Here is a 15009-nt window from a genome sequence, read left to right as displayed (position 1 = left end):
CTGGTGCACAAAACTAGGGCACTGAAAGGAATTCCCTGACCCTAGAAATCAGTTTGCAGAACGGGGAGGATGGGTGGGGAGATAAGGAATCTATACCTAATCTGTCTCTTACAGATATATTGTTACCGAAGGTAGGTAACTTGTTCATCTGAAAGAGAGAATTAGTTATAGATTCCTTACCTTACAATAGATACCCCAGCAATACCAACCCTGGAGGTGGGTCTGCGAACCAAGTTCACACCAGAAAGTCTTGGAGAACAGAACAGCGAAAGAAGCAGTCTCTCCAGACTTGGCTGTCCATGCAGTAGTGTTTTGTGAACCTGTGCAAAGATGCCCACATAGCTGCCTGACATGTCATTGAGGGGGACTCCCCGTCCCAAAACAGTGGCAGCTGCCATCGCTCTGGCAGAATGGGCGCGCAGTCCCACTGGAGCTCCTTCTTTGCCAAAGAGTAGCAAGCTTTGATGCACAAAACGACCCACCTGGGGATGGCTCGTTTGTGCACGCCCGACCCATCCACCCGGAATTGCTTGGTGCGATTCAAATAAAGCGCTGATCAGGAAGCCTAAGAAAGGCTGAAATGGCTGAGAGATAGCCCTTAAGAGTGCCCAGAGTAGAGCCCTGCTGGGCCAAAGAAAGGAGGAACAAGAGAACCTCAGAAAGAGGGGCAGAAAGGGGATCCACAGCATTTGCTGCGCACCATGCCACAAATTTGTTGCATCTGCAGGCGTGTATCGTCTTAGTGGAGGGACGCCAGGCTGCCAAGATAACATCACAGACTTCGGGAGGAAGGTCGAAAGCCGTCAACTGCCGCCGCTTAATCTCCACGCAAGGAGGTGGAGGCTGGACAGGTTTGGGCGGAGGACCGTCCCCTGTTGCTGCGACAGAAGATCCTTCCGAAGGGGTAGTCGGATCGGAGGATCAATGGCCATGTGTATCAGCTCGGGATACCAGACTCTTCAAGCACAATCCGGAGCCACAAGGATAACTTGGGTCCAGTCGCGTGTGATCTTCTTCAGCACTCCGGACAGAAGTGGTATAGGCGGAAAGGCTTATAGAAGACCGCAACTCCACTAGCGACGAAAAGCGTCGCCTATCGAGTGCCGCCTTGGAAATTCCAAAACACAGAATTGCTGACACTGCGCATTCTCTTTGGTGGCGAATAGATCTAACCAAGGTTCTCCCCACTGCTGAAAGAGACCTTGCGATACCTCCGAGTGAAGATGCCATTCGTGATCCATCATGCACCTGCAGCTGGGTTCATCCGCCCTGGCGTTCACTGAACCTGCCAGGTGTTAAACCACCAGGGATATGCCCTGATGTTCCAGCCATGTCCAGAGGCGGACATAGGGTCCATGACCCCACCCCGCGCTGTTTGTTGCAGTACCACATGGCAGTGGTGTTGTCCGTGAACACCTACAATACTCTTCCTCGGACAGAGGGAAGGAATGCTTTCAGTGCAAAACAGATCTCCCGAAGCTCCAGATGGTTGATGTGGAGCATGAACTCCGCCAGAGACCAGAGGCCTCTGATCTCAGACTCTCCCCATTTGGCCGCCCCACCCTAGAAGTGATGCATCCGTCACCACCCTGTATTCCGGTTGGGGAAGGGAAAGGGATCTGCCATTGACCCAATCCTGATTCGTTAGCCACCACTGCAAATGACGTGCAGTGCCCTCCGAGATCTGAACGCAATCGGACAGATTCCCCTGATGCTGTGCCCACTGGAACTTTAGGTCCCACTGCTGAGTCCGCATATGCCCCCTGGCATGATCTACCAGCAGGATGCAGGAGGCCATGAGGCCCAGCAGCCTCAGGGTCATTCTGACCGAAACCTGGGATAAAGGCTGAAAGATCGGAATCATCGCCCGAATATCCTGGACTCGCTGCTCGGGAGGATAAACCCAAAACTGCGTTCTGTCCAGAACTGCTCCGATTACAAGGAGCTTCTAAGAGGGAGTCAAGTGTGACTCCGGAGGAAGCGGTTGACGTTCCTGAGATCCAAGATAAGACACAGGTCTTTGTCCTTCCTGGGCACCAGAAAGTAGTGGGAATAGCAACCACGACCTACATCTGGGGCAGGAACTCGCTCGATGGCTCACTTGGCAAAGAGTTTTAAAACTTCTTGTTGGAGAAGGGCCAGATGATCCTCCGACATGCGATGGTGCTGAGGTGGCATGGATTGAGGGGTAGTCTGGAAGAGGAGGGAGTAGCCCCTTCGGACTATCTGCAAAACCCACCGGTCTGACGTGATGGTGCGCCAGTGGGGAGGTGATGGCGAATCCTGCCGCCCACTGGCGACTGGTGGCCCTGTAAGGTCAGACTAGGAGGGTTTGGAGGCTGCTGCAGAGCGGGCTGTGGTGGACTGGCCCACTTGCTGGCCCAAGGGAACAAAAGTACCCATCGGCACCGGTGTCGGTCTGGCTCAGCGTCCACATCGTGGTGGAGGCCAGGTTCGATGCCAGCTGGGACAGAACCGGCGGAGGCTTCGGATGTGGTGCAGGTTGAGTCGGCACCGGGGGCAGCGTAGTCAGGTTGACCGGCGCTGATCCGGATCCAGGCCAGGATCTAAGGGGACCCTGTGGTGCCGGGCCGAAGCCGCCAGCATCGAAGGCCCAGGGCCCCCAGCCGAGTCTGCGGGGCCTGAAGGCGCGCCGGCAGAGTCGGGCTGTCCAAAGGTGGCATGCATCGCCTCGTTGAAACGCCGAAGCTGGGCAGGGGTCGCACAGGGTCCAGGAAGGGAAGGAAACCCGGAGTTGACCCATTGGGATCTGCATGCGGAGCAGCAGGAGGGGCACCACCTGCATCCCTCGTCACCTCGGCCGACGGATGGGGAGGAGTCGAAGAGCGACAATGCTTCTTCGACTTCTTCTTGTGCTTCGACCTACCGGAGGAGTGCGAAGACTTGGAAGAGGATTGGTGGTGGTGGTGGTGGCTCCGTAACCGGTCCCTCGACCTCCCACTCAACCGGGACCTCGAGTGGTACCGTTCCCGCAAAGACTTTGGGTTCATGGTCCAGCAGTCGAAACACGACTTGGAGTCATGGTCTGGTTCCAGACAGAACAGGCACACGTGGTGCCGATACGTCACCGACATCAACAGTCAGCAGGAACTGCAAGCCTTGAAACCGGGTATCCCTGATGGGCACCAGGAGTCGAAGACTCAAAAACGATGTTGACAAATGTCGGCAAAAAGTCAGTCAAACACTGACTGGAGGTACCGCTCTCTCCGGATCTGCACTGAGCTGGCACGGAAAAAGAAAGAACTGACGTCAGCGTGCGAGGGCCGAGTATAAGTAACTACCATGACATCACCCCGGCTACCACAACGCCAACGACGAACGCGGAGCCGACCGACGCCACCTTTCAACGTGCAGGGGTACTGCTGATGAAAACATTCCCCAGATCCAGTCTGACGCCTGGGGGTAAGTCGAAGGTAAGGAATCTATAACTAATCGTCTCTTTCAAATACATTCTTTAATAGGCATGGTTCCACACTTGGTGGAATTATTGCTAATTAAGACAAAAAATTCAGTACCTAACCCATATTAGACTTCCCTAACATTCGCAGAGTTTGCTTGCGTCGGAAGATATTGAACATTGCAATGTTTTGAACGTTTCTACCTTGATACCTGTAATTGATCAAAATGATAAATGTGAAGTGTTTGATCATAATTGCCCAAGTGTCACTGGACTATGCACAAAGTCAAGACCTGATAATAAGGATGAACCACTAAATGAGTCCGATCATGTCCTATTTGTTAATGGTTCATGCCTAAGAGGAAATGAAGGCACATTAAGAGCAGCATGTGCAGTGTGTTCGACAAATGATGTGATCGAAGATTCCTGGCTTCAATCTGTTTTCTCCGAACAAGTTGCCGAATTGATTGCCTTTACTCGAGCATGCAGTCTAACTGCATAAATGAAAGTAGCCATCTTTACTGATAGCCAAGTATGGCTTTTGCGTAGTTCATGATTTTGGGCAATTATGGTTGCAAAGAGGTGTTCTTACTTCCACAGGAAGTCCAATCCGCAATGGGCAAAATTTGAAGGATTTGCTCAAGGTTTTGCAGTTACCTAGTGAAATTGCTGTTGTAAAATGGTCCAGGACATCAAACAGGCAGTGATGGGCAACAGATAGACAGATACGCTGACTCCGTAGCTAGGTATTGTGCACTGCTAGCATGTACATTTAATGGAGGTTTCATATACAAATCTGAGAAAGTGCCTTTGCAATGATGATGGGAATAACGAATAGTTTCTTACCTGTCGGTGTAGTTTTGCAGCTTGAAGATCTTTCTGGATTCACTATGCTGTGCATTATTCCGCGATCTGGTGGTTGGGTCCGGATTCGTAGTCTTTCTTTTGTTTTTTTGTAGCCCAGGTGGGCGTCGACGTCCCACCATTTGGTGCACCTCTCGGGACGTCGTCGTGCTTCCTGTGGAAGTCCCACCTTTGGAGCGCCATCTTCGGGTTCTTTTTTCCTCTCTCTTTTTTTTTTTTTTGTAAAACCCTAGGCGAATGATTAAATTATATGTCCACTTTTCTGTAGTATTTCATTCCTTCTGTACTTTCTTGTTTTCCCCCTCTTCCTCCAGCCTCATCTTCCTGGCGGAGGTGGGTGGGTTCGCTAGTGAATCCAGAAAGATCTTCAAGCTGCAAAACTACACCGACAGGTAAGAAACTATTCGTTTTGCAGCGTGAATCTTTCTGGATTCACTATGCTGTGCATAGACTTTGTAGCGGTTTGTTATCCTTGTGGCGGCTGGGTGGTAGATGAGCGTTGGTCGTTGAATATGTGTTGAAGCACCTTCTGTCCTACTTGTGCTTCCTTGTTCATCTGTATGTCCACGCAGTAGTGCTTGGTGAACGTGTGCACCGAAGCCCATGTTGCCGCCAGGCATATGTCCTGAATGGGCGTGTTTGCCAGAAAGGCAATGGTTGCCCCTTTCTTCCTTGTGGAGTGTGCTCGAGGCCCCTCCGTTAGCTCCGGTCCTGCCTGTTTGTGGCAAAACTGTATAGTTAGTGCAATCCATCTAGCAATGGTGCTCTTTGTCACTGGTCTCCCCATGAAGCTTGATGCAAAGGACACAAAGAGCTGCTGAGTTTTTCTGTGCTCCTTGGTCCTCTCAATGTAGTGCATCACCGCTCTCCTAGCGTCTAGAGTGTGTAGAGCTCTTTCTGCGTTTGAAGTTGGGCTCTGAAAGAAACTCGGTATCTGAATACTCTGGTTCAAATGGAACGCCGACACGACTTTAGGCATGAAGTGCGGGTTCGTTCTCAGGACAACCCTGTCCTTGTGTATCTGTATGTAGGGCTCTTGTAGCGTTAGAGCTTGCAGCTCGCTCACCCTGCGTAGCGAGGTTATGGCTACCAGAAATGCCGTTTTCATAGTCAACATTTGCATTGATGCCTTGTGCATGGGTTCAAATGGTGCTTTCATAAGCTCCGTCAGTACCACGTTGAGGTTCCATGCCGGCGGCGGTAACCTTTTAGGGGGTGCGATTCGTTTCGCTCCTTCCATGAATCTCTTTACTACCTGCGATGTAAAGAAACTTCCACCCTTCTCCCCTCTTGTGTAGGCTACTATCGCCGCTAGGTGTACCCTTAGGGAGGAGGAGCAAAGGTTACTTTTCAGAAGGTGCATGAGGTATCTCAGCACTGTTGAGTCCTTTGTCATTTTTATTCTGCAGGCCTTTTTTGCCACACCATATTGTAAATCTTTTCCACTTTGCACTATAGCATTTGCGCGTAGTTGGTCTCCTTGCCTCACGCAGCACTCGCATAGTGCTTGGAGGCAATCTAAGTTCCGCAAACTAACTCCTCAGGAGCCATGCCGCCAGGCTGAGGCTTTCTGGCTCTGGATGTAGAACCTCTCCGTTCTGCATGGAGAGCAGGTCCTTTCTTCTTGTGAATCTGTGTGGATTCCCTTGCGCCATTTCTAGAATTTGGGAGAACCAAGTCTGCCTTGCCCACTGAGGTGCCACCAGGATCAGTGTCATGTTGCTGGTTCTGCATTTCTCGAGCACCCGGTGTAACAGTGGTATCGGCGGAAAAGCGTAGGCAAATGTCCTTCACCAGCTTATCCATAGGGCATTCCCTTGAGATTGCTGATCTGGTTGCCTGGACGTGAAGCTTCGGCATTTTGCATTCTGGCGTGTTGCAAACAGGTCTATTGTGGGGGTTCACCATTTCCGGAAAAGCTTCTGCGTTTCGTGCCCATTGAGCTCCCACTCGTGTGAAGCCGAGGTCTGCCTGCTTAGCCAGTCTGCCTCCACATTGTCCTTCCCTGGTAGGTGAATCGCTAGCAGGTCTATCTTGAGAGGTATGGCCCACCTCCAAATCTCCTGCGCCAGAGTGGAAAGGGGGAACGACTGAGTCCCACCCTGTTTTTTTATATAAAACATGGCCGTGGTGTTTTCCGTTTGAATCAACACTCTCTGGTTGTACAGGTGCCTCTGGAATGCCTTCAGGGCTAGCAGGATGGTTTTCAATTCGAGGTAATTGATATGGCGTACCGCATCTGCTGGAGCCCACAGACCCCTCACTCTGAGATTGTCCATGTGTGCTCCACATCCCTTTTGAGATGCGTCCGTGGTAATGGTCATTGTTGGGTTTGGTGGAGTCAGGCTCTTCCCTGCTGTCATGTTGTCTCTGTTCCACCAAGTCATCTCCTCCTGCACTGCGTGCGTAACAACCACTAGATCCTCCCAACTCCCGCTTGCTTGTGACCATTGCTGTTGTAGCCATTCTTGGAATGGTCTCATGTGCAGGCGTACATTCGGCACCAGCTGGATACACGACGCCATCATCCCCATGATCTTGCTCACTGACCTCACTGTCAGAGCTCGCCCCTTCTGGTAGAGACGCATCTCCTTCAGCAGGGCATCTGTTCTCCTGTCGCTGGGCACCACTGTGCTGTTTAGGGTGTTGATTTTTGCTCCCAGGAAAATCTTCACCTGCTCTGGTTTCAGCGATGACTTCCCCCAGTGTATCGAGAACCCCAGGTTCGTCAGAGTGTCTGTCACGCGTGCTGCGTGTCTCTCGCACTTCTCACGTGTGTCTGCTTTGACCAGCCAGTCGTCTAGGTAGGGGTAGACATGAATCCCCTCCCTTCGCAGGTGTGCTGCGACTGCCGACAGGCATTTCGTAAAAACCCTTGGCGCTGATTTTAGCCCGAAGGCCAGGGTTGTGAACTGGTAATGCTCCTGGTTGATGTTGAACCTTAGGAGACCCTTGTGTCTTCTGTTTATTGGAATGTGCAGGTAGGCATCCTTGAGGTCCACCGTGGCCATGAAGTCCCCGTCCCTTATTTGGGGCAGCACCTCCTGCAGCGAAGTCATTTTGAACTTCTGCGTTCTGATGAATTTGTTTAGGTACCGCAGGTCCAGGATGGGTCTGAGGTTTCCATCTACTTTCGGTACCACGAAGTAGTTCGAGTAGACCCCCTTGTTCCGTTCTCTGTACGGCACTGCCTCTATGGCTCTTTTTTCTAGTAGTTTCATAGCTTCTTCTCTGAATAGGGCAAGCTCTTGACCCGAGCGCTGCCTTCTTTTTGGTTTTCTGTTTGGAGGTCTTTTCTCCAAATCCACGCAGTATCCGTATTGCATGACGTTCAGTATCCACTTGTCTGTGGTTATACGTCGCCACTCCTGAAGGTAGAGACTCAGTCTTCCGCCTACAGGCGTTGGATGCTCGTAGTCTTTTGAGTCTACTCTCCCCCCTGATGTTACTGCATTTCGTGGGTGGGCGTCCTCCTGCGTGCCGAGTCACTTGGATGAGGGTTGGTCACCCCCTCTTCTCCTCTGGCCACGTCCGTTCCCTCTCCCGCGAAAGGACTGGCCCCGAGGTTGGTACTGCCAGTTTTGTTTCTGTTGACCTTGTTGTCCGTGACTATCCCCCTGCTGACCTTGCTGGAACGTCTTGTGCAACGCTCCCTGCTGGCTTCCTCCCCGACCGTAGGGTCTCCTAGAGGGATTGCCTCTCCTCATCCCCCTGAGCTGTAGGCCCCCCATGGACCTCGCCGTCTCGTTCTCTTTTTTCAGCTGGGTGAGTTTCTCGTCTACTGTTGCTCCGAACAGTGTTTCCCCGTTGAAGGGGGTGCTGAGAATGTTGTTCTGCACCTCCTGTTTGAATCCAGAGATTCTTAGCCATGCATGTCTTCGCTCGGTGACCCCTATGGCCATTAGTCTGGCCGAAGTCTCGGCCCCATCCAACGCTGTCTTAATGCAAGTGTTGGCGATGTTTTTACCTTCTTCCACCAGGTGGGAGGCTCTTTGGCGGTACTCTTCGGGGAGGTGTTTTACTAGCTCCCCCATCTCGTCCCAGTGCTGGTACTGGTGTCTATTGAGAAGCGCATTGGAATTCGCCATGCGCCAGTGCATTGCGGCGTTCCTCTCGACCTTTCTTCCTGTGAGGTCTATCCTCCTGTTTTCTTTATCGGGTGGTGGCCCCGAAGTCGCTGGCACGTTGGCCCTTCTCCTGGCCGTGGAAGCTATGATGGAGTCGGCCGTGATAGTACCCTTGATGTAAGGGGGGTCCAGAGAAGAGTGCTTATATTTCTTCTCCGTCCTGGACGTGATCGAACGGCAAGTCGCTGGTTCCTTAAAGGCCTCTCTTCCCTGATTCATTACACTTTGTAGCATGGGAAGGAATTGGCTCCTCGTCTGGATGGGGAGCAGGGTCTCGAGGAGGACATCGGCTTTTGGCCTCTCCTCGTCCAGTTTCACGCCAAAGGCTGTTGCTGCGCTCCTGACCACCATATTGTACACCCCGATGTCGTCGGGCGGTGAGGGCCTCGAAGGGTACGTGTCCACGGCCTCTTCGGGGTTTCGGTGTCGAGATCCTGCCATTCTATCTCGTGGCTGGTTGATGGTGCCGAGCTGTAGAACGACTGCTGGTCGTCTTCCTCGGCTTCGCCCTCATAATAGGTCTCATCTTCCTCTTCGAGATCTCTCGGCAGCCCCTCGGTGTCGAAGTCGTTCGGCTCCTCGATTTCGACGACGTCCGTCGGCGGAGCCGTTGGAATTTTGAATTCCTTCATTTTGGCATCAAACTCCTTCTTCCTCTAAAGGATGCTCTCCATTTCGGCCTCGAGCCGCCTCTTCTTTTTCTCCATCTCGGAGATGCTTTCGGCGTCGACCGCGGGCCTCTTCGACGGCGCTTGCGTCGACGCTGGCTTGTCTTTCTGCGTCGAGCGCCCCGTTTCATGGGTTGTCTTCGACGAACTGAGCCTTTCGGCGTCTTTCGGCACCAGGGAGTCCTTTTCGAAGGATCCGCTCGGCCTCTTGTCCATGGCTCCACCCTTGGTCGTCGAAACTTTCGGCGCCGGAGCTCCCTTTGTGGACTTTGACTCAGATTTCCTCGAGTCACCCTCGGGTTTTCGAGGGATTTTCGGGTGTTTTGAACTCGACGACTCTTACCTCGTCTTGAGTTTTCTTGTCGGTCTCTACAACCGTGAAGATTTCGGGTCCCTCGGCGACGTTGTCCTCGTCGTCTGTGGAGAGGCCCAGATCGTAGAGAGACGGGGCCTTACCCTTGCCCTCCATGTTGACGTTGGCTCTTCTCTGACGTTCTCTCACCCGGAGCGTCTTCAGCGCGAAGGCAGAGCAGGCGTTGCAGTCCTTGCTCAGGTGGTCGACCGGTAGGCAGAGATTGCAGACCGGATGCTGGTCCTTCTGCGTGAACTTGTGGTGGCAGTTAGGGCAGAATTTGAATGGCGTCTTGTCCATTGCGCTCAGGGCCTCTGAGTGCGCATTCTCCAAGGGCGTCGAAGAAAAAGGTGGAACTCTTCCTTCTTCGTGCTCCGGATGTAATATCTTCCTCTCCTGTGATCTCTTCGTAGTTATTTATCGACGAAACTCGCTTTTTCTTCTTCTTTCTTCGATTGAAGTCCTGGAGCTTCCAGATGACGATCCAGACCCAACGGCGGAAAAAAGAATCTGAAGATGGCGCCCCAAAGGTGGGACTTCCGCAGGAAGCACGACGACGTCACGAGAGGTGCACCAAATGGTGGGACGTCGACGCCCACCTGGGCTACAAAAAAACAAAAAAAAAAAAGACTACGAATCCGGACCCAACCACCAGATCGCGGAATAATGCACAGCATAGTGAATCCAGAAAGATTCACGCTGCAAAACTGATACTTGGGAAGAACCAATAAAATGTGTCTGATGCAGAGAGAAATGGGTGGATCAGATCAGGTTGTATAAAGAATGCAAAGGACATATGGATTTCAGCTGATGGAAGACCAGGGTTGCCTGATAGATTGTTGTTTACAATGACAACAGTACCATGGATACACACGTTTAGGAAGAGATGCAATGGCGAGACTGTTTCAACAGAGTTGGTTTAATCCTAGTTTCCGAATGACTGCTGATGAAAATAGCAGAAGGTGTGTCACATGTTAACAGCTAAACGTAGGAAAGAAAACACACGTTAGAAGCACACACATAGGGAAATGATATGGCCCTATTAACAGACTACAGATGGATTTTAGGGTTGAGATATATCCTAGTAATCATTTGTGTATTATTAAGATGGGTGGAAGCTTACCCAACGAGAAGAAATAAGTCTGTAGCCAAGCTGTTTTTAATGGGTGATCATACAGAGACTCATGATGCCAGACCTTTTGAGCCAGATAGAGGAACACACTTCAACAATGAAGTGATAAACATGCTAACTGCTGCACAACAGATTGAACAGAAACTATGTTGTAGTTCCAGACCAGAAGCGTCAGGCATAGTTGAGCAAATGAACGAAACACTTAAGTCCAGATTGGCAAAGGTTTGTGCTTTAACTTCACTGAAATGGCCAGATGCTTCACAATTGATGTGGATGAGTGTCCGAAATATTCCAAGCAAGAAGATAGGATTATCCCCGCATGAAATTCTGATGGGAAAGGCAATGAGACAACCAGCTGTGCCTGCAAATGCCCTAGTGAACATCACAGATGATATGATTTTGAACTATGCAAGACACTCACTGATGTGGTTCGTTCGGTCTCATCAGGTGTCAGCTGCTACACGAAACCCTCATCAAGAACAGTGCCACAACCTCAGCCCTGGTGACTGGGTCGTGATCAAGAAGCACGTTCTGAAGACTTGCCTTGAACCCAGATGGAAAGATCCTTACAAATCATACTGACAACTAACTCTGCTGTTAAATGTGCTGGAATTCCATACATGTCCCACACACTAGGAGCGTGAGTAATTCAAAGGAATCGTCTTTGGTCTATGATCTGGAGTGAAGAGCACTAGTTGCTGCACTATCAGTTGAGAGACCATCTAGAACTGCCGCACCAGCTGATGTGCAAGGAGAAGAAAGGGGTGAAAATGAACTAAATAGAAGACCAGTACAAGTGCCTGAAATAACGCAAAGTAGTATCGCATGTTGAGAATATTTGTGAAATCAAACAAGGAGAAGAACTAGATCCCGAATAAGGAAAAAGCTCTGGGGAAAAAAAAAGAATACAGCGTCAGAGGGCCAAGGAGTCTTGGAAAAGTGAGACTAAGGAGAAGCTCATCAATAGCACGGTTTCCAGTATTAGTGCCTAAAATGAGTGAGACAGAAGACGAAAGCTCTCTTGATCCAAATCATCAAGTTGTAAGGAGATGTAGGAGAGCTTGAATACCCTACCAAAGGTATTCTGCACCTGAATGGTCTTACTACATAAATGCAGCATTGAATGTGTCTTTGGAAGATCTGTGCAACGTGAATCCTTAACTGCTGAACTGCCTTGAAAGTAATAGACACATTGATATATGAAAATCAATTGAAAAAGCAAAAACGAACTTGGTGCAAAAAGAACAAACAATTGTGAACTCCCTATTAGATGTTTATTATTTTAATTATGCGTTTTACAGAAGACTAACCTAGGGCCGAGAACACAGTTACAGAAGAATTGGGATAACCATTTACAAGCACACGGAGTAGGGTTAAGGATTGGGTATTAGGGAACTGCACTAACAAGAAAACTAACAACAACAACAACAAAAAGAAGATTGTCTTCTAATCCTCTACAGGAAATTAACAAAGTACTGCCTTAAGAACAATGTGTTGCATAAGAAATGAGTGTAAATGTATCATGTGTATTGTTTTCATAATAACAGTAACAATAGCATTAATAGGATTTTACCTAACCCCTACATTAGAGCCCCCCCTAGTACCAACGTCACAAATACAAGTATACAAAACTTTAGGGATAGTATCTTTACTAAAACATTTGTGCGTTATACGAAAGAAGATGACTCGACTAATGTGTACTCTAGACTAGTGCAAGAATACAGTAATGCTTTAGATGTTAAGGATTGCTATTTTTGTGTAGACTTTCCGACTTCTGTTTCTGAAGAAGTCAGATATCACATCCCTTTGTCTTACAAAGTCTCTTGTAATATTCTGCTTTCATTAGTTTATAGATGAGGACAGTATGAATATTTTTACTCAAATTATGATCTAGTACTATCTAGAGTGCCTTTAATAGAGAGCATAAATTTGCACCCACAACCAAAAATAATGGATATGGCTTGGTATTACTGATTTCCCCACTTAACTGTAGATAGTGCAAAAGCTTACAATAATAACACACTTAATACAACCTGCAGAGAAGGCTTACATTATGGCTTTAGAAGAAAGGTGCATGAACATGACAAAGACAGCAGACAGAAAGGGAGACGTTTTAGAAAATGCATGGATAAAGGAAGTAAACAAATTTAGGAAGAAAATGGTTTATCCAAAACTCAGCCTAGACAGCGGACACAAGGGTAAAATTTGCTTTGCTAAAAGAAGACCCTTAAAAAGAACAAGACATGTTTGGACAGATAGGCTTTCAAGTTATAGAGCCAGCATTCTCTATTTTAATATCCACATTGTCTAAAATCTATACAAGTCTATTGGAATTGTGATTGTGAAAACTTATATAGGAGTTCTGATCAACACGTCTATATGCAATGGTGAGTGTGCGGATACCACCATGCAATCAGTGAAATGGTCAATAAAGACTGCTTCATGGAAACTGAAACGCTTTATTTGCAGGCAACAGTATTGTCTTCGTCTTTGCTGTTGACAGATGTGGATAACGGTCCTTAACCTGTTAACCGCGGCGAAAAATCTGCCGCGGTGCGGGTAAATTCTTGCGCGGGCAGGACCGCGTCGGCCAACGGACATGCGCAGCACTACGGAGGTAGTGCTCGCGACAGCCGTTGGCCGACGGGCGCATCGAACGGGTTAATCATGGTGGTATGTTCAGCAGCATCCTTGGACTATCAATTTGTTGACAAGGGGTTGGTTGAAGGAGAGATCTTAAATGAGGTTGTCAATGCGAGTATACTTGGAAGGGTGCTTCTCATTGTCAGAACAGGTAATGCACTTTTGGTGAAGGTTTTCTAATCAACATGAGGTGCTCATTAGTCTATCATTCATTAACGTAGGCCAGTCTGGATGAGTATGTTGACAAGAGTGCCATTGTATATTTATGTGGCAAAGGCAGATTCAGAGTTCTGGCAGTCTTGGCTGTGGTGCAATGGAAGCACATAAGATCCAAGAAGGAAATCTGGTTAGTTTGGAAACGTTCCTCCGTTAATCCCCTGTAGGAGAGTCCTCAAGATCTTTTGGAGGGGTGCTTCTACATAACTCCTCTCCTGTTCCAAAGACAAAAAGTCTCCTAGGGCCTAAACAAGTCTATTCTTCCATTCACTGGGTTATGCAACAAATGACTGAACTTGGGCAATCCTCTTTGATCCATAACCAGCAGTAAGCTGGTTCGCCTGGACCGCATCCAGGTAACGGAGTCCAGAGAGAGTACCAGAGCTACAGCTAGGAACAGAAAGGAGGACCATCAGGGAAAAAGACACAAACTTAGTACCTCTTACCTGGGCAAGAAAGCAGCAGGTAACAGATAAGAACAGTTCTCTCTAACTGTTTATGCTTGCAGAAATGGCTACATCTCCTCACTAGCATTCCTATACATACGACGTGCGGAAGATAATCAGAGTTATGGTGGGCCTAGAGGGGTGAGTGGTGCCGGGGTGGCATTTAGAGCACAACGCAGCGCTGGCTGAAGTTCAGTCCTAAACAATTGGTGGAATTGGCTACTATATTCAATGAATGCATGCGAATATTGATGATTAAAGCAAATCTGAGATGTCTCATCTAATGAGAGAATGATTCGAACATGTGAATATATGATGGATCCAAAACGGAAAATGAGGAAAAAACAGTAAAGTGCTCCGTAAAAAACAAACATCACACCTTAAATACATGCAAATGAAAAAACAAATCCAACATTTGAATTCTAACTCCACACAGGTAATAGAGTTGCAAGGAGTCATACAAGGGCAACAGAAAACAGGACTATGCATGTGCACATTTAGTGGAGTCTGCCATTTCAAGCTTCACAGGCAACGATCTGGTCACTTTGTAAGGCTACTGTACCACATTAACAAATCAAAAGAAAACTTATTAGCTTGGATTTTGTTTAAAGTGAAGGTTCTCACCTGGTCAGAAGGGGTGTAGTCGTTTTGCTTGACTATGTCTATCTTGTCAAGAAAACTGTGAAAGACAGAGGAAACCCGTGTAAGTAACAGATCAAACATCAAAAAATTCACATTAAGCACTAAAGGTACCAAAACACCAGTCATAAACCTTTTAGTACAATTACTGTTCTGGTTAATACTTACGAAAACAAATTACTAAGCACAACAATATATTATTTTTCCTAAATAACACAGAATTATACATTACTAAGAAGTTAAATGGGAACTCTAGTTTTTTGTTGCCAAGAATTCCCCTGGTACGGTACAATGTCCCCCCCCCCCATCTTTCAGTCTTGCGTACACATAGCGCATGACAAACTGTTTACTATTTTGCGGCTTACAACAGGCCTAAAGCATACTATTAGTTGTTTTTGTTGTCCCTCTTTTGCAATCCTTTGATTACTTAGCTACGGTAGGCTTCTCTTCCTTTCTTGCGTACCTGGAGCTTCGATTATCTTTGTTCTTCCTCATCTTTTTGCA

At 48.5% G+C, this 15009-nt stretch overlaps 1 protein-coding gene across 4 annotated transcripts in view; it reads right to left on the bottom strand.

Annotated features, from left to right (window-relative positions):
• GNAS (GNAS complex locus) overlaps positions 1 to 15009 on the bottom strand; it is an 812652-nt gene that overhangs the window by 56868 nt on the left and 740775 nt on the right. For all 4 annotated transcript variants that reach the window (XM_085619449.1, XM_085619450.1, XM_085619451.1 and 1 more), the window contains one exon: positions 14491 to 14545. In XM_085619449.1, the coding sequence (XP_085475575.1) occupies positions 14491 to 14545 (55 nt within the window). The remainder of the gene's footprint in view (positions 1 to 14490; positions 14546 to 15009) is intronic.

The sequence above is a fragment of the Triturus cristatus genome, chromosome 7 (assembly GCF_964204655.1).
Source record: "Triturus cristatus chromosome 7, aTriCri1.1, whole genome shotgun sequence".
Taxonomy (NCBI): Eukaryota; Metazoa; Chordata; class Amphibia; order Caudata; family Salamandridae; genus Triturus; species Triturus cristatus.
Note: the sequence above shows the minus strand (reverse complement) of the source record. Positions and strands in the feature narration are given on the sequence as shown.